Source organism: Rhinopithecus bieti, unplaced genomic scaffold (genome assembly GCF_001698545.2).
Source record: "Rhinopithecus bieti isolate Rb0 unplaced genomic scaffold, ASM169854v2 scaffold_29388, whole genome shotgun sequence".
NCBI classification, from domain to species: Eukaryota; Metazoa; Chordata; class Mammalia; order Primates; family Cercopithecidae; genus Rhinopithecus; species Rhinopithecus bieti.
In genome coordinates, this window is record NW_016813389.1 from 846,243 (window position 1) to 865,254 (window position 19,012).

A 19,012-nucleotide genomic window follows, 5' to 3' on the forward strand; every position below is an offset into this window, starting at 1 on the left:
AAAAAAAAAAAAAAAAAAAAAAAGAAAAAGCCCTAAAGACTCCACCAAAAAGCTGTTAGAACTAAAGTGATAAGAAACAAAATCAACAAACAAAAATAAGTAGCATTTCTGTACACTTAACAAACTATCTGAAAAATCAAGAAAAAAGCAGAAATCAAAAGTCAGAAAAAAAGAAAGAAAATCTAATTCACTGTAAGTACCTCCTCCAAAACAATATTTAGGGCCGGGTGCAGTGGCTCTTGCCTGTAATCCCAGCACTTTGGGAGGCCGAGGTGGGCGGATCATGAGGTCAAGAGATCGAGACCAGCCTGACCAACATGGTGAAGCCCCGTCTGTACTAAAAATACAAAAATTAGCCAGGCGTGGTGGTGCATGCCTGTAATCCCAGCTACTCGGGAGGCTGAGGCAGGAGAATCACTTGAACCTGGGAGGCTGAAGTTGCAGTGACCCAAAATCATGCCATTGCACTCCAGCCTGGGCAACAAGAGTAAAACTCCATATCAAAAGAAAAAACAAACAAAAAGGTTTAGTAACCAGAACAGCATGATACCGGTGTAAAATAGACACACTGACCAAAGGAACAGAACAGAGGAGCCCAGAAATGAACCCAGGCATTTGGGGGTGAATTCATTATCTTTTTTTTTTTGAGACAGGTTCTTACTCTGTCACTGAGGCTGGAGTGCAGTGGCATGATGATGGCTCACTGCAGCCTTGAATTCCCAGGCTCTGGTGATTCTCCTCAGCCTCTCGAGTAGCTGGGACCACAGGCACACATCACCATGCCCAGCTAGGTTTTTATATTTTGTAGAGACAGGGTATCTTTGCATTGCCCAGACTGGTCTCAGAACTCCTGGGCTCAAACAATCCTCCTGCCTTGGCCTCCCAGTGTTGGGATTATAGGCATGAGCCACTGTGCCAAGCTGTGTTTGTGGGGGGGTGGTTGTTTTTTTCGAGTTGTTGTTGAGACAGCATCTCGCTGTGTTGCCCAGGCTTGATGCAGTGGTGCCATCTTGGCTCACTACAACCTCTGCCTCCCGGGTTCAAGTGATTCTCCTGCCTCAGTCTCCCAAGTAGCTAGGACTACAAACTTACGCCACCATGCCTGGCTAACTTTTATTTATTTATTTTTGAGATGGAGTTTCACTCTTGTTGCCCTAGCTAGGATACAATGTCGTGATCTCGGCCCACTATAACCTCTGGCTCCCGGGTTCAAGCAATTCTCCTGCCTCAGCCTCCAGAGTAGTTGAGATTAGAGGCACATGGCACCACTCCCGGCTAATTTTTTAGGTTTTTGTTTGTTTGTTTGTTTGTTTTAAATAGAAATAGGGTTTTACCATGTTAGCCAGGGTGGTCTTGAACTCCTGACCTCAGGTGATCCACCGCCTCGGCCTCCCAAAGTGTTGGGATTACAGGCATAAGCCACCATACCTGGCCTAACTTTTGTATTTTATTTTCTAATTTAATTTTTTTTTTTTTTTTTTTTTTTTGAGACAGAGTTTTACTCTTGTTGCCAGGCTGGAGTACAATGGCGCAACCTCGGCTCATTGCAACGTCCACCTCCCAGGGTCAAACGATTCTCCTGCCTCGGCCTCCCAAGTAGCTGGGATTATAGGTGCCCGCCACCACACTCAGATAATTCTTTTTGGAATTTTAGCAGAGATGAGGGTTTCACCATGTTGACCAGGCAGGTCTTGAACTTCTGACCTCAGGTGATCCGCCCGCCTCAGCCTCCCAAAGTGCTGGGATTACAGGCATGAGCCACTGCGCCCAGCTGTATTTCGGCTCTACTAAAAAATACAAAACAAACTAGCCGGGCGAGGTGGCGGGCGCCTGTAGTCCCAGCTACTCGGAGGCTGAGGCAGGACAATGGAATAAACCCGGGAGGCGGAGCTTGCAGTGAGCTGAGATCCGGCCACTGCACTCCAGCCCGGGCCACAGAGCGAGACTCCGTATCAAAAAAAAAAAAAAACAAAAAACATTTGTAGGCCAGGCACGGTGGCTCACGCCTGTAATCCCAGCACTTTGGGAGGCTGAGGCAGGCGGATCACGAGGTCAGGAGATCAAGACCAGCCTGGCCAACATGGTGAAACCCCATCTCTACTAAAAATACAAAAGTTAGCTGGGTGTGTGGTGATGTGCACCTATAATCCCAGCTACGAGGGAGGCTGAGGCAGGAGAATCACTTGAACCCAGGAAGCAGAGATTTCAGTGATCAGAGATGGCACCACTGCACTTCAGCTTGGCGACAGAGCAAGACTCCATCTCAAAAAATATATATGTATAAAATAAATAAATAAAATAAAAATAGAAAAATTTGCTGGGCGTGGTGGCAGACAACTGTAATCCTAGCTACTCGGGAGACTGAGGCAGGAGAATTGCTTGAACCTGGGAGACGGAAGTTGCAGTGAGCCGAGATTGTGCCACTGCACTCTGGCCTGGGCAACAGAGTGAGACTGTCTCAGATAAATACATAAATAAAAATTTGTAAAGTAAAAATGTACAGTAAGCCAAGGTTTATTATTGAAGGAAGAAGTATTTCAAATAAATTTAGTGTAGCCTAAATATCCAGTGTTGATAAAGTCTACAGTAGCGTATAGTAGACTTTGTCCTGGGCCTTGACATTCACTCCTCAGCGACCCACGCAGAGCAACTTCCTGTCCCAGAAGTTCCATTCATGGTAAGTGCTTTATACAGATAGGTGTTCCATTCTTTATTTTTTGTTATCATTACTTTTTTTTTTTTTGAGACAAGAGTCTCACTCTGTCACCCACGCTGGAGTTCAGTGACACTACCTTGGCTCACGGCAACCTCTGCCTCCTGGGTTCAAGCAATTCTCCTGCCTCAGCCTCCCCAGTAGCTGAGATTACAGGTTCATGCCAACACGCCCGGCTAATTTTTTGTATTTTTAGTATACACAGTGTTTCACCATGTTGGCCAGGCTGGTCTTGAACTCCTGACATCATGATCCGCCTGCCTCAGCCTCCCAAAGTGCTTGGATTACAGGTGTGAGCCACTGAGCCTGGCCTACTTTTTTTTTCTTTTTTTTTGAGATGGAGTCTCACTCTGTCACCCAGGCTGGAGTGCAGTGGCATGATCTCAGCTCACTGCAACCTCAGCCTCTGGGGTACAAGGAATTCTCATGCCTCAGCATCCCACAGTAGCTGGGATTACATATCTTTACATGATGCATGATTATATTTGTAAACCATACATCTGATAAGGGGTTAATATCCAAGATATATAAGGACTTCAGACATCTCAATAGCGGCTGGGTGTGGTGGCTCATGCCTGTGATTCCAGCAGTTTGGGAGGTGGGTGGATCACCTGAGGTCAGGAGTTTAAGACCAGCCTGGCCAATATGGTGAAACCCAGTCTCTAATAAAAATACAATATATTAGCCAGGAATGGTGGTGGGCACCTGTAATCCCAGCTACCCGGGAGGCTGAGGTAGAAGAATCGCTTGAACCCGGAAGGCGGAGGTTGCAGTGAGCCGAGATCGTGCCACTGCACTACAGCCTGGGTGACAGAGCAGGACTCCGTCTAAACAAAAACAAAAAGAAACAAAAATCTCAATAGCAAGAAAACAATGTGATTTAAACAACGGGCAAAGGACCTGAATAGATATTTCTCAAAAGAAGACATACAGCACTTTGGACGGCTGAGGCAGGCGAATCGTGAGGTCAAGAGATCAAGATCATCCTGGCCAACATGGTGAAACCCCCGTCTCTACTAAAAATACAAAAATTAGCTGGGCTTGGTGGTGTGTGCTTGAACCCAGGAGGCGGACGTTGCAGTGAGCCGAGATCGAGCCACAGCACTCTAGCCTGGTGACAGAGCCAGACTGTGTCTCAAAAAAAAAAAAAAAAAAAGACAAATGTCTGGCAACTATCTGAAAAAATGCTGAACAATGCATGGATCATCTGGGAAATGCAAATTAAAATCAAAATGAGATACTACCTCACACCTGTCAGAATGGCTTATAAAAAAGAGACAAGGGCAGAGCATGGTGGCTCGAGCCTGTAATCCCAGCACTTTGGGAGTCCGAGACGGGCGGATCACGAGGTCAGGCAGATCGAAGCCATCCTGGCTAACATGGTGGAAAACCCCGTCTCTACTTTAAAAAAATACAAAAACTAGGCCGGGTGAGGTGGCGGGCGCCTGTAGTCCCAGCTACTTGGGAGGCTGAGGCAGGAGAAATGTCGTTAAACCCAGGAGGCGGAGCTTGGCAGTGAGCCGAGTCATGCCACTGCACTCCATGCCTGGGCAAACATAGTGAGATACGTCTCAAAAAAAAAAAAAAAAAAAAAAAGACAAGGCATTGCAGTGTAACGCCTGTAATCCAGCACTTTTGGGAGGCAGAGGCAGGCAGCTTACGATCGTCAGGAGTTCAAGACCAGTCTGACCAAATTAGTGAACCCCATTTCTCTACTAAAAATACAAAAAAATTAGACCAGGTGTGGTGGTGTGCACCTGTAATTCCCGTACCTCGGGGAGGCTTAAGGCAGGAGATCGCATGAACCTGGGAGGGGAGGTTGCAGTGAGCCAAGATTGTTGCCATTGCACTCCAGCCAAGGGACATTGCGAGGGACTCCAGCCTCAAAAACAAAATACAAAAACAAAAAAAAAAACCACCAGATTCTGTGACAACATGGAATCAACCTAGAGGACGTTACAGTAGATGAAATAAGCCAGGCACAGAAGACAAACACCACATGATTTCACTTATATTTGGAATCTAAACAACTCATAGAAGTGGAGAGTAGAATGATGGCTACCCAGAGATCTGGGTATTGGTGCGGAATTAGGCGGTGGGGAATGGGGAAATGTGGTCATAGGACAGTTTCAGCTAGGACAGAGGAAATTCTTTTTTTTAATTTGAGATTGGGGGTCTTGCTATGTTGCCAGGCTGATGTTGAACTCTTCATTCAAGCAATACTCCCACCTTGGCCTCCAAAAGGCTACGATACAGGCCTGAGCCACCACACCCGACCCAGGAATTTTTTTTTAGACTACAGCATGGTATGGCAGCGGCAGGGTTGGCTCATGCCTGTAATCCAGCGGTTTGGGAGGCTGAGGTCGGCAGATCATCTGAGGTCAGGAGTTCGAGACCAGCTGACCAACATGGAGAACCCATCTCTTACTAAAAATTACAAAAACTTAGCCGGGGATGGTGGTGCATGGCCTGTTAATCCACTACTTGGGAGGCTGAGCATCGAGAATCACTTGACCCGGTGAGGCGGAGGTTGTGGGTGAGCCGAAGATCCGCCATTGCATTCCAGGCCTGGGCCAACAAGAGCAAAACTCTGTCTCAAAAAAAAACCCCCAAAAACCAAAACAAACAAACAAAACACTACGTATGGTCACTATAGTTAATGTTATAATTTCAACAATTCCAAAATTGCTAAAAAGTAGTATGGTGGATACACATAAAGGCCCATTTACTCAGGAGGCCCGAATCACTTGATCCCAGGAGGTCAAGAACGCCTGGGCAACAAAGCAAGACCCCACCATGTGTTTTTTTTGAAAGCAGGTCTCCTCTGTTGCCCAGAGCTGTGAGTGCAGTGGCATGATCCTCAGCTCCTGCAGTCTCCGGCCTCCGGGTTCAAATGACTCTCCTGCCTTAGCACCAGTAGGTGGGATTACAGCATGCTCCACTAATGCCCAGCTAATTTTTGTATTCTTTAGTAGAGGACGGGTTTCGCCATGTTGGCCGCCTGGCTAAACTCCTGACCTCAGGAGGGGCATAGTGGACATGGCCCCCTGTTAAAACTTTATTGGCGAGGCCACCGCCTGAGAATCACTGGAGGCAGGAGTTCAAGACCAGCCTGACACCATAGCGAGACCTCCATCGCCACAAAAATTTAAAAACTTAGCCAAGGCATCATGATATGTGTCTTGTGGTCCTAGCTTACTCGGGGGCTGAGGCAGGGGATGGCTTGAGCTCAGGAGGTCAAGATTGCGTGAACTGTGATCTTGGCCACTACACTCCCTGGGTGACAGCACAAGGACCTCTATTTTCCTTAAAGGAAAAAAAAATGCTAAGAGTGGCTGGGTGAGGTGGCTCATGCCTATAATCCGAGCACTTTGGGAGGCCAGGAGTATCGCTTGAACCCGGGAGGCGGAGGTTGCAGTGAAGCCGAGATCGCGCCATTGCACTCGGAGCCTGGGCGACAAGAGCAAAACTCCGTCTCAAAAAAAACAATAACAAAAAATCCTTTGCAATCTGGTAGATTGCGGGGCTTATTTTATGGTGTCATGGAGCATGCCTGGGGCCAGATAACCTGGGCCTGTGCTTGCTCTGCGAACTAGGAGCCTCACTCTCCGAGCGGGGGTAGAGGCTGAGGACTAAACAGTGGACAATAAAAAGCGCTCGACAGTTGCTTGACCCTTCCGCGTAGCTTATTACAGCAGGAGCTCCCTGCGCAGGCGCAAGAGAACGAGGGTGCCGCCCACCCCACGACCGCAGGGGCCTGCTACGGTGGGAGCGGAGCCAGGCTCATGGTGGCAATCTGCGAGCTGAGGCGAGGGTGGCACGCCCTCATGCCGGCATCTTAAATTCGAAAGAAAGGGCGCTGAGGGACACCGCCTGGGGTCTGCTTCTCCCCTCAGGTTCCGATTCTCAACCCCTTGGGGCGTTTGTGGAGTGGAAGGGAGGTCACGCTATCGTCGCGGACCCCAGCAGCCCCGGTCCCTTCATTGCGATCCGCGGCGCGGACTCCTTTACAGAGCCTCGCGGGCGCCCTCGGAGGTCGCTTACCCGGCCATTGCGAGGGCGCTGCGGGCGGGCTTTGACCTGGCGTTGGGCGCGGGCTGGGCGCGGCCGCGAGGTGGCGCGGCGGCGGGGAGGACGCGCGGCGGCGCCGGGGGCTGCTGGGCCGGCTGCCGGTGTGCCCGTGGCGGCGGCCGCTGAGTTGCCAGCGTGCCCCGGGGGACCGGCGGGCCGCGGCCCGGGGCGAGCTGGCCAAGTACGGGCTGCCGGGGCTGGCGCAGCTCAAGAGCCGCGAGTCGTACGTGCTGTGCTACGACCCGCGCACCCGCGGCGCGCTCTGGGTGGTGGAGCAGCTGCGACCCGAGCGTCTCCGCGGCGACGGCGACCGGCGAACATGCGACTTCCGCGAGGACGACTCGGTGCACGCCTACCACCGCGCCACCAACGCCGACTACCGCGGCAGCGGCTTCGACCGCGGCCACCTGGCCGCAGCCGCCAACCACCGCTGGAGTCAGAAGGCCATGGACGACACGTTCTACCTGAGCAACGTCGCGCCCCAGGTAGCGCCCGCGCCCCGGGCCGGTCGCGGAATGCGGGGCGGGCGCCTGGCCTCTCGGGGCCTCGGTTTGTTCCTCTGCAGAACGGGGCAGCCGCCCAACGCGCCCCCGGTCAGGCATCGCAGTGACATCCCGTGACGGGAGGGAGGAGCGCTGGGCTCCAGGCACAGGCTCTGCAGGCCGACCAGGGCTTGAGCTTCAACTGCGAACCCTGGGCAACTCCCTGAGCGTCGCTTTCTCGTCTAAAAAAATGGGGATAATACCGTTATTCACCTTCCTCCTGCGGTAGTGATGAGGCGCTGAGGCTTACAGAGGCAAAGTGATGGGCACAGTGTCACACAGCAGAAGGCAGGCTGTCTGTTGTAGAACCTCAGTGCCCAACCTTTTGGGCACCAGGGTCGGGTTTCGTGGAAGACAGGTTTTCCACGGCTTGGTGGGTGAGGGCGGGTTTCAGGATGATTCAAGTGCATTACATTTATTGTACACTTTATTATTATTACATTGTAATATATAGTGAAATATACATCTCACAGTAATGTAGGATCCGTGGGAGCCCTGAGCTTGTTTTCCTCCAACTAGACAGTCCTATCTGGAGGTGACGGGCGATAATGACAGATCAGGCATTAGGTTTTCAAAAGAAGCGGGCAACCTCCTCACATGCGCAGTTCACCTTAGGGTTCCAGCGCCTATGAGAATCTCCAGCTGCCACTGATCTGACAAGAGGCGGAGCTTAGGCTGCCGTGCGATCAATGGGGAGTGGCTGTAAATACAGATGAAGCTTCCCTTGCTGGCCTTCTGCTCACCTCCTGCTGTGTGGCCCAGTTCTGGTACCAGTCTGTGGCCCAGGGGTTGGGGACCCCTGGCTTATAAAACTGTGAGCCTCCAGACATCATCCTACCCTGTCTGCCTTTGGGCAGTTTCAAGGCAGACACCTGGCCCTGGTCAGGCTGTTAGTGCCAGGCACTGTGCACTGGGCCAACCTCCCTCTCAGCCTGTTCCCAGCAGGTCCTGGCACCAAAGGATGGAGACTGCCATGGGGCTCTGGGTGGAGCCCATGGGGCACCAGCCTCTGACCCAGCTTCCTTCTGGGAGCACAGCCCCCTACCCGCTTTCCATTGTCCGAGGCCTGGAGAGCTCAGGATGGAGGTCGATTCATGACATTCCCTCTAGGTTCTGCCTGTGGCTCAGACTGGGAAAAGGAACGGGTTGGTGGTTGGAAGGGCTGGTCTTCCCATGAGCCCCTGGGTGGGGCTAGGGATAGGTCTCAGTCCTTCTCTCTGAAAGGTGGAGACATGTTCCTTCCTTCATTCGGCTCTTGGGAGCTAAGAAAAGACTTTTGACACCCGGGCTGTGGAAGGGACAGAGGGTGATGGCTAGCACTTGTCAGCCCTGCCTGACTCCATGTGGTTTCAGAGAGTGACTTTCATTCCTTGAGTTTCAGTTTCCTCATGCTTGTCTCTCACTGGACATCTCTGAGCATGTCCATCCCCTCAGGGCCTGGGGCAGCCCTCTGATAGAGGAGGAAGGGTCCCAGCCACAGTTCTGCTAAGCCCTACCTCTCCTACCAGGTACCCCACCTCAACCAGAATGCCTGGAACAACCTGGAGAAATACAGCCGCAGCTTGACCCGCAGCTACCAAAACGTCTATGTCTGCACAGGGCCACTCTTCCTGCCCAGGTAAGGTGGAAACCAGGGGGCTGGGGGGCGGCAGAACCTCCCACTCACCCGGGGCTCCTACTGCCACTCACAGGGCCAGGCTTGCCCCAGGCTCTGGGTCAATACCAGTTCCCTACTCATCTGGTTTCTTGGCAAGCCTGTCAGCTTTCCTGCCTCGGGTCCCCTCATTCCACTTCCACAGCTAAAGACCTGTTGGGTACCCCTGACCATCTCTCCTCTACCCATGGGCAGCAGCAGGCCCTGAATCTGCCCCCGCTTCTCCCTGCTGTCACCTCTTGGCATGCCCAACCAATCCTGTTCTGCCCATATGGAAACCCCTGCAAGTCCCCGGTGCACCAAGCTCTCCCACCTTCAGTCTCTGCTCTGCTTGGAGCACTTTCCTCCATCCTTCTCAGGAGTTTGAACCTAGATCTGCCTGACCCGGGGCCTCCACTCTTGCCCCTCTGCAGTCCTGCCTCTCAGATGGAAGCAACGGAGCACCTCTGGGCATGCTCCGTGGTTTTTCTGGCCTGCAGAGGGCTGGCACTGAGAGGCAACATGTGGAGCTGAGCAGCTCACTCTGGAATCCACAGGCTCGGGATGGAGTCCAGGCCTGCCTCATCCCCTAGTTCCTTGGTGCTGTGGGCAAATGACCTGTGTCCCCCACTGTAAAACCTGCGACCTCTTGGTTGATGTCACATGCTTCCCCAGGGCCTGGCACTGATCAAATTTCATTAGCAGGTGCCTCCTAGGGCCCGGGGCAAGGGAGGAGACTCTGCTGAGGGGAAGTCCCCGTCCGGTGTCCCGGCACCTGTGCTGGTGCTGGGATGTCACCCGTCATGGTCCTTGCCCACTTGGTGCTCACCTCCATGGGGAGAGACGGACAGTTGTTAAGTCTCCCCCTAGACGAATGTGAATGTGCAGAAGGCTCAATTCTTCTAGCGGCATTTATTGTCGCCCACTCTGCCTGACCCGGTGTTGAGCATGAGGAAAACAGAGGGAAAGAGTTAACCTCCACCCTGGAGAGAGTTCCAGCCTCGAGGAGGAGCCAGGCAGGCCATGGCAGTCTCACAATGAGGGAGTGGTCCTGCAGGCTGACAGAAGTGAAAGGACAGATCAGGGAAGGCTTCCTTGAAGAGGTGGCCTTGGGTTCATCCAGGCCTCCTGCCCACGTGTGCCTGGGTCTGCCTACAGGACAGAGGCTGATGGGAAATCCTATGTGAAGTACCAGGTCATCGGCAAAAACCACGTGGCAGTGCCCACACACTTCTTCAAGGTGCTGATCCTGGAGGCCGCAGGCGGGCAAATTGAGCTCCGCTCCTACGTGATGCCCAACGCACCTGTGGACGAGGCCATCCCACTGGAGCGCTTCCTGGTGCCCATTGAAAGCATTGAGCGGGCCTCGGGGCTGCTCTTTGTGCCAAACATCCTGGCGCGGGCAGGCAGCCTCAAGGCCATCACGGCGGGCAGTAAGTGAGGGCGGAGCCCAGCAAGGCTGGGCGTGTGCAGGCCGGGGAGCATTAAAGGTGGTGATTTTTGGAGACAAGTCTGGCGGCGTCTGTCCCAAGTGACCTGTAGAGCCCCTGGTTTCACTGCTGCTTCACTGATGTCCTGGGCCCCTTAGAACTTTCAGGGGTGCTGGGCACCAGCCTGGGTGAGGCCAGGGTGCAGGGCGGCCAGGGAGATGAGGATGGCTTCCTGGAAGAGAAGTGTGGCAGTGGGCTGGGGACTGGGAGGCTAGCGGGTACCCCCACTCCTAGCCTGTCTTCAGTGCCTGGCTGCCCAACACCCAGCCCACTGGGGTCCCTTGTCCTTAGCAGAGCCTGGTGAGGTTAATGGCAGGCCCAGGTTCACACTGCACACTTGCCACCTGGAGGACCACATAGCTTCCTCTTCTGAGCCTGAGAAGAGGACCTCAGGCTCCTCTTCTGTAAAATGGGGGTAAAGGTAACAATGCCCACCTCCCAGGGCCAGGGGAGGGCAAGGAGGTGGGCAAGAAGTTCTCAGCCCTCACGCAGGGCTGGGAAGGGTGGGAGCCAGGGTTCTTGCTGGGGGGTGTGGCTATCGGGCTCAGAGTGCTTGGCTTGGGCGAGGCCTCAGGGATGGGTAGACAGGGCTACCAGCCTCGGCAGCAGTTCCTGTAGCACAGCGTGTTATGCCTGACTCCAAAAGTGGTTCCCTGAGGCCCAGGACGAAGGCCCCAGCTGCACGTGGCTTCCCCCGTGGGACAGATGCAAGTGAGACGCCAAGAGGAGAGCTGCTGTGCCCACCGTGGTCATACACAAGGAAGTAGCAGAACCAGGGCTCTGGGAGATCACTGAGCGCACGGCTAAGGAACCAGAGGCCTGGAGCGCAGGGGTGGGCAGGGCCCGCTGGGTCACCTGCCTGGGAGCACAGGACAGGCACTAGCACCCATGGTTGATTCTCAGCTACACTCATGTCCCATCGCTGTGGCAAGGCTGCTGTGGCAAGAGGGCAAGAGGGGATGAGAGGACCACCTCCAGACAAGACCAAGGCCACCATGGGCAAGGGTGGGTGACAGGGCAAGAGTGGCAACCGCCCCTTGGACAGATCCCAAGGCCCCAGCGGCTGGCGGTCGGGGAGGCAGGCGGGCTCACCTCCGTGCGGATGGTGCGGCTACCCTGGCCAGGACAGGTATTGACGTACAGGTCAAAGAGGACACTGGGTTCAGCCACCTCCAGGTTGGGGTCAGCATCCACTCCGGCTTCCAGCCCCTGGAGGCCCCCGAACACCACAAGAGCATGCCTGGCACATATAAGACGGGGTGACTTGAGTGGTCATCAAGGCCCACCCAGCACAGCGCCCAGACGTGTCTCTCCATACCCCGGACAGCAGGGGCCCACCTGTGCAGCTTCACCCACCAGGCAGGTTCCTGGTCACATTCCTCCTGCCCTGGTCCCGGCCCCAGGAGGTACACACCTGAAGCTGGGAAGGTGGGCAGAGGCCACATCCGAGCCACGCTCTGACGTCCCGATGGTCAGGTCATACCCGTCCTGGAAAGGGGCCTCAGCAAACACAGCACCTGGGGGTGGGGCCAACTCAGTGCGGGTCCTGCTCCCCACAAGCCACAGCTCTGGGTATGTGTGTGTGTACGGAGCCAGGGGTGGGTAGGAAGAGCTCTGTGTGTGTGTGTACTGAGGTAGGGGTGGGTGGGTAGAGCTCGGTGTGTGTGTGTACTGAGGTTGGGGGGGGTGTGTACCGAGGCAGGGGTGGGTAGAGCTGTTCCTGGGAAGTCAAGGACTGAGCAGGGCGGACACCAAGCCTGTGCTTGGCTGGGGAACAGGGCAGAGACTGGATAGGAAGAGGTACCAAGAGCATGAAGTGGGCCTCTGACTCCTCTGGCCCTTTTGCCTCCATTCGCAACTCTACAGAAACATGATTGATCAATGATGACACTTTTGCTCAGTAGTCCTTAACAGCATTCCAGGCAGTACATCCAGGGGAAACAAGGCCCAGAGAAGGGAAAGGACTCGCCCAAGGACACACAGCAAGTTGATAGGACAAAAACCTTGGTGTGATATTTAGGTCAGGCAAGGCTCCCGGCCACCTCCCAGAGGGATGGGTGGATATTCGGAGAAGTGAGCTCTGTCCTTACTGAGGCAGGAAGCCAGGCGGACGGTGTAGCCCCAGTAGAGCCCAGCTTTGGTGCGAGGGTCCTGTGATGACACCACTTTGCCACGGTAGGTCTTGCATGCTGGAGGGGTAACAGAGTCTGTCAAGATGGGGTGAGGGAACGGAAGGAGGTGGCTGAACCCTGGAGCTCGTCAGGCCAACCCAGGGGCTGGGGAACCTTCCAGATACCTGGGAGCTGCTGCTGGTTCAGTCGCACGGTCACCCGAAGCCCAGGCTCCAGGTTTTTGTCAATCTTCACCTCCTGGGGAGAAGCCAAAAGAAAGGGGTACCATTCCTCTCAAGATCAGCAGGGGCCACGGCTCTTCCAGATGCCACCAGGGGAGCCCTGGGGCTGGCAAGGGACCCAGGGGTCCAGGTCAACCTGTCACCCTCCACCCCTGGCACCAGCTGAACGTGCTCACAAGAGACCATTTGTGCAAAACACAGGTCACTGGCCAAACACGCACCTTTGGGGCGCTCATGGCACAAGGTAGAAGAAGTACATGAAACCCAGTTTTCTGCATTTTGGTAGCTCTGCCACTTTTTTTTTTTTTTTTTTTGAGTTGGAGTCTGGCTCTGTCACCCAGGCTGGAGTGCAGTGGCGCCATCTCAGCTCAATGTAAACTCTGTCTCCTGGGTTCCAGTGAATCTCCTCCCTCAGCCTCCCGAGTAGCTGGGATTACGGACACGTGCCACCACACCTGGCTCATTTTTATAGTTCTAGTAGAGACGGGATTTCACCATATTGGCCAAGTTGGTCTCAAACTCCTGACCTCAAATGATCTGCCTGCCTCAGCCTCCCAAAGTGCTGGGATTACAGGTGTGAGCCACTGCACCTGGGTTGTGCTTTCTGATGGCTAGGGGACTCCATCCATGTAAAGGTTTCTGCCTCTGATTTGAGAAGACTTGAGGGTAAAGAGGTAGCAAATTAATGCCCTCGTCCCAGCTTGGCTCTGTGCCACACGGGAGCAGCTCCAGAGTGACTTTCAACTTGTTTCTGCAGGGTTTTGTTTGGAGCATGAGGACTGTCTTCTGTTGATTTGCTTTTTAAGCAACAGTAAATTCATTCTTGGCTTTATCTATTGAGCCCCATTTTGCACAATTCTCTGGCCCAAATTTGCATCAGTGAGGGATTTGGGGCAGCTCCAGGACTGCCCCCAACATCCATCTGCTTGCGCTCCATTGCTAGGGTGTGTCCTGGAGGTGTGTCCCAGCCCACCTTTCTGTTCCTACCTTTTTCATGCCACAGTTGACAAAGGAGCCGTGGCCTGGCCGGGTGGGCCGATCCACCACGATGCCCTCTCGGAACTCGGATTCCTCGTCCTGACGCATGTGGTGGGGGCTGTCCAAGGGGTTCAGGAGCCCTGTGGAGGCAGGGCCGGGAGGAGTCTAGGAAGTGCTAGGGCACACAGGGTGCAGTGGGGACCCTGGAGCAGAGTCCCGGCTCTGCCACAGACCTGCGTCTTGGCATCAGGCACAGGTCTCGCTCTCCCAGGCCTGCTTTCCCATCTAGACAGTGCAGGGTAGGACAGGGTGGTCTCTCAGTGTCTGTGGCACAATCCAGTGGAAAGGGGGGGCGGGCCCACACAGTGTTACCTGCAAACTGTAGATCCTGGTGCTTCGGGAAGAACGCCTTCCTCAGATACCTAGGAAAGAATGCTGACCTCAGGATGTTCCCAGGGGAAGCTGCCTCCTACCTGGCCTCCACTTTGACACACCCCTCCCTCATGCTCAGGGGAGTGACCCCCTTACTGCGGACACTCCAGGTACTGCAGGATCCGGGCCAGCTGTACGCACGCCTGCCCCTTCTTCCCAACTCCTGTGAAATCCCCCTCCACGGTCCTGGAGAGAGAGAGATGGGGGCTCAGGATCCAGCTGTGGCCCCTTCAAGAACTCCTACAAGTGCATGCCTATAATCCCAGCTACTCAGGAGGCTGAGGTGGGAGGATCACCTGAGCGCAGGAAGTAGAGGCTGCAGTGAGCCATGACCATGCCACTGCATGCACTTCAGCCTGGGTGACAGCTGAGATACAGGTTTAGACCTTCTGGCTCCCAATCCCACCTCTGCAGTCATCACCCCCACCTGGCAACTCTACCCCCTAAGGATTATAGACGGAGTATTTCAGGCAGGACACGAGGGAAGAGCCAGGCATGTGGACAGGGGCAGGGTGAAACCTCGGCCCATCCCGGCAGCCTCTCCCTCTCCCTGAGCCCTGGCACCCTGTGGGATGGCCTCTCACTTGGCATCCTGGCCCTCCTCATCAAACACCACGATCTCATCCACACAGAAGATGGCACAGGCTCTGGCAATCTGACCGGCCAAGTAGGTGCGAAGCTCCGGCGACTGAGCATTGTCCAGGATGGAGCCCGGCAGGGCTACGCTCAGTGTGTAGGGCCGCCCTGAGCAGGGGAGGGGTGTTCCCAGTCAGCCTGAGAGGCAAGGGCCCCCCACCTTCCTCTCTCTTTCTCTGTCCCCAGCGCCCATGGTTTGAGAATTTCCCAAGTGGGAGGAATTTTGAGATGAGCAAAATAGATCCAACTCCCCTCTCTGGGCCTCAGTCTCCCAGGAGGAAAATGGATGCAGCAATCTCTATGGCTCCTCTGAACAGGGCAGACCACTGGGCGAGGCTGTGGAGCAGTTAGGAGCAATGGCCTAAGTTCATATCCTGGCTCTCCCACTTAGTGCCTCAGTTCTCCAGCTATCAAATGGGGATAAAATGAAAGCTGATATCTAATAAGCCTTTAGTGTGTGCACATTAACCCGATAGCCATTAACCTGATCCTTAGTGAGGATACTACCATTATCCCCATTTATAGACTAGGAGCCTTCAGCCCCGGGAAGTCAAATACATGGCCCAAGGTCACACAAAAGGTGGCTCATGCCTGTGATCCCAGCACTTTGGGAGGCTGAGGCGGGCGGATCACCTGAGGTCAGGGGTTCAAGACCAGCCTGGCCAACATGGCGAAACCCTGTCTCTACTAAAAATACAAAAATTAGCCAAGCATGGTGGCGCATGCCTGTAATCCCAGCTACTCCAGAGGCTAGGGCAGGAGAATTGACTGAACTGGGAGGTGGAGATTGCAGTGAGCCGAGATCGCGCCACGGCACTCCAGCCTGGGCAACAGAGCCAGACTGTCTCTCAAAAACAAACAAAAAATCCCAAGCAGCACATAGATAACAGGGTTTCACTATTGTAACATTGTATCTATACTTTGCTATGCAAGGCCAAGGATAAGTAGATATGATTCTTTGGACAAACTTTTGCTACAATGTTTGCTGGGATTGTTCCTTTCTTCTTTGTAGTTTTCTGTTATTATTATTATTATTATTACTGAGATAGAGTCTCACTCTGTCGCCCAGGCTGGAGTGCAGTGGCATGATCTTGGCTCACTGCAAGCTCCGCCTCCTGAGTTCTCGCCATTCTCCTGCCTCAGCCTCCCGAGTAGCTGGGACTACAGGCGCCTGCCACCTCGCCTGGCTGATTTTTTGTATTTTTTGTAGAGACGAGGTTTTACCATGGTCTCGATCTCCTGACCTCGTGATCTGCCCGCCTCGGCCTCCCAAAGTGCTGGAATTACTGGCATGATGTCATTTTTATTATGAAATCAAAATAAATGAAAAATGAAATTAAAGCACACAGAAAATGCTCAATAAAAAAGTCAAAAAATCAGGAAGATCATGAAGTTCTAGAGGTCTAAGAGATATGAGGCTTGGGCTGGGCACGGTGGCTCACGCCTGTAATCCCAGCACTTTGGGAGGTGAATTGGGCGGATCACCTGAGGTCAAGAGTTCCAGACCAACCCGGCCAACATGGTGCAACCACATCTCTACTAAAAAATACGAAAATTAGGCCAGGCGCGGTGGCTCAAGCCTGTAACCCCAGCACTTTGGGAGGCCGAGACGGGCGGATCACGAGGTCAGGAGATCGAGACCATCCTGGCTAACACGGTGAAACCCCGTCTCTACTAAAAAATAAAAAAATTAGCCGGGCGAGGTGGTGGGCGCCTGTAGTCCCAGCTACTCGGGAGGCTGAGGGAGGGGAATGGCATAAACCCGGGAGGCGGAGCTTGCAGTGAGCTGAGATCTGGCCCCTGCACTCCAGCCTGGGCGACAGAGCGAGACTCCGTCTCAAAAAAAAAAAAAAAAAAAAAAAAACGAAAATTAGCCAGGTGTGGTGGCACACGCCTGTAATCCCAACTACTCGGGGGGCTGAGGGAGGAGAATTGCTTGAACTTGGGCAGTGGAGGTTGCAGTGAGCGGAGATGGTGCCATTGCACTCCAGCCTGGGCAACAGAGCAAGACTCCATCTCAAATAAAAAAAAAGAGAGATGAGGCTTACCTTCCATAGGCTTGAAATTTACCTAAGCAGGAGGTCAGAACTTAGTTTGTTGGCTCCCTCCCTTCTCTGGGCCTCAGCTTCTCCATCAGGACAAGATGTTTGGACCTACTGGTTTGTAAGGGCCCTTCCAGATCTGCTCTGCCTGCAGGACAACTACTACGGGCCACAACCTGTGGCCCTCCCCATGACCCCAGCTCACCGCGGTCCTCCTTCTCTGCTGCTGCCTTCTCCTCTTCCTGGTGCTTTGCGTGTTCCTCCTGTGCCCGCTGCCGCTCCAGTTTTTTCATCAGCTTGAGATCCTTCCATTTCTTTTTCTCCTCTTTCTCTGGATAAAAGAACATCCCAATTGGCCGAGGAGATAGTTCCCACTCATTGGGTCAGCCTGGACTATGGAGAGCTACTGGGTGAGCAGCCAGAGGGCAGCAAGGGAGCCTCCCCAGGGCTCCCGGCCCCTGCCTCCCAACTTTGGGTGCTGCAGGACCCAGCGGGAACAAAGTTGGTGTCTTGCTCCAGGGTTTGAGCACTGGTGGAGTGGTCTATGGGAAGATACTCTTACCCCCACCCTTACTTACTCTGTTGCTTCCATTTTCGCCACTCAATCCTTTGGCCGTGTTCACCCTGGAGAAGGAGTGGTAGGAGGATTATGAGTATGAGGCTGATGGTCACACCTGGAGGGGGTCCGTTTCTACACGGGGCGGCAAGGAAGCCAAGGAACCTCTGCAAACTGCTGCCCCAGAAAGCGTCTGGAGGCCAGGGACCCGCTGTATCCCCAGCGCCTGGGGCCCAGCCTGGCACACAGAAAGCGCTCAAGAAACTGTTGAATGAGTTCCCACAGAACAGAGGAGAAAACTGAGGCTCAGAGGACAGGACAGCCCACAGTCGCCCTGGAAGTCAGAAGACATAAGCCACGAAAGGGCACCGGATTCAGGATTGAGAGCAGGGTCCCGCCTCCGTAATCCAGCGGGGGCCAGGGAGCCGCAGGGGAGTTCCGGAGAGGACACGGGCGCTGTTCCCATCCTGCTGCGGCTCACGCCGCATCTTCGGGGGCTTCCGGCCTGGGATCAGCGGGAAGCAGGCAGCAGGAGGCGCGGCCCGGCCCCGGCGGAGGTCCGCACGCCACTGGTCCTCACGCCTCCACTGTGCTGCTCTGCGCTGGGTCCCGCCGCCCGCACTTACCGGGCCGCACGGCCGCTTCCTCCCGCGCTCCGCCATGTTCCGCACACACCGTCGGTCACGCCTCTGCCAATGAGACTCGCCTCTTCCGGTCACACCTCCATTAGGTTGTCCAATCGGAAAGCCAATGTCGCCCGGGGGCGTGGCCTGGGCGCCCGACTGCTGCAGGAGTACGCGAGCTGGTGTAGGTTGGGCGGAAGAGGTGTCCAAATGGGCGGCATCACGGGTACTGTCCAGAATTCTGGATGGCTCTGAGTTGGGACAAATACAACACTCAGATCTCTGAGTAGTTTATTTGTTTAAAAAAATTTTTTTTTGAGACAGGGTCTCGCTCTGTTGCCGAGGATGGAGTGCAGTGGCGCGATTCTAGCTCCCTGCAGACTTGAGCTCCTGGGCTGAAGGGATCCCCTCACCTTAGCCTCCGAGTAGCTGGAACCACAGGTGCGCACCACCACGCCTAGCTCCTGTAATGCTTTATACATGGGGACCCCGAGGCCTTGAGGTGCAGTGTGATTCGGAGCTGAAAATGAGATAATTTAATCCAGGTTTCTTGTAGATTCGTTCATGTACTCTTCCTTTTTTTTGAGACAGAGTCTCGCTTCACTGCCCAGGCTGGAGTGCAATGGCGCGATCTCGGCTCACTGTAACCTCCACCTCCTGGGTTCAAGCAACTCTCCTGCCTCAGCCTTTCAAGTAGCTGAGATTACAGGAGCGTGCCACCATGCCCAGCTAATTTTTTGTGTGTTTTTAGTAGAGATAGGGTTGATGTTGACCCCATGTTGACCAACCTGGTTGAACTCCTGACCTCAAGTGATCCGCCCCCCTCGGTGTCCCAGAGGGCTGGAATTACGGGAGTGAGTCACCGCACCTGGCCTCTTTTTTTTTTTTTTTTTTTTTTTTTTGAGAGTTTCGCTCTTGTTGCCCAGGCTGGAGTGCAATGGTG

General features: G+C 54.2%; 2 protein-coding genes across 2 annotated transcripts; one reads left to right on the forward strand and one right to left on the reverse strand.

Annotated features, from left to right (window-relative positions):
- Positions 1-6,498: 6,498 nt before the first annotated feature.
- Positions 6,499-10,469, forward strand: ENDOG (endonuclease G). Its single transcript, XM_017848181.1, is given in 7 exon segments — positions 6,499-6,521; positions 6,610-6,803; positions 6,806-6,886; positions 6,889-6,950; positions 6,952-7,269; positions 8,835-8,944; positions 10,118-10,469. Coding segments are annotated over 7 exon segments (1,071 nt in total). The 3' UTR covers positions 10,401-10,469.
- SPOUT1 (SPOUT domain containing methyltransferase 1) lies at positions 7,736-18,178 on the reverse strand. Its single transcript, XM_017848353.1, has 12 exons — positions 18,073-18,178; positions 17,469-17,514; positions 17,096-17,221; positions 14,797-14,956; positions 14,309-14,398; positions 14,153-14,202; positions 13,790-13,920; positions 12,746-12,818; positions 12,540-12,638; positions 11,864-11,966; positions 11,542-11,689; positions 7,736-10,621 (listed from the first exon to the last, which is right to left on the reverse strand). Exons 1-12 carry the CDS (start codon positions 18,106-18,108, stop codon positions 10,553-10,555), a joined length of 1,131 nt encoding a protein of 376 aa, XP_017703842.1. The 5' UTR covers positions 18,109-18,178; the 3' UTR covers positions 7,736-10,552.
- Positions 18,179-19,012: the final 834 nt, after the last annotated feature.

Coding starts and splice junctions, on each gene's coding strand:
- SPOUT1 (XM_017848353.1), bottom strand. CDS start 18,108: ATGGCGGAGCGCGGGAGGAAGCGGCCGTGCGGCCCG. Junction 14,957..17,095: donor AGCAGAGAAGGAGGACCGCG/GTGAGCTGGGGT, acceptor TCCCCTGCTCAG/GGCGGCCCTACACACTGAGC. Junction 11,690..11,863: donor GCCCACCTTCCCAGCTTCAG/GTGTGTACCTCC, acceptor TATATGTGCCAG/GCATGCTCTTGTGGTGTTCG.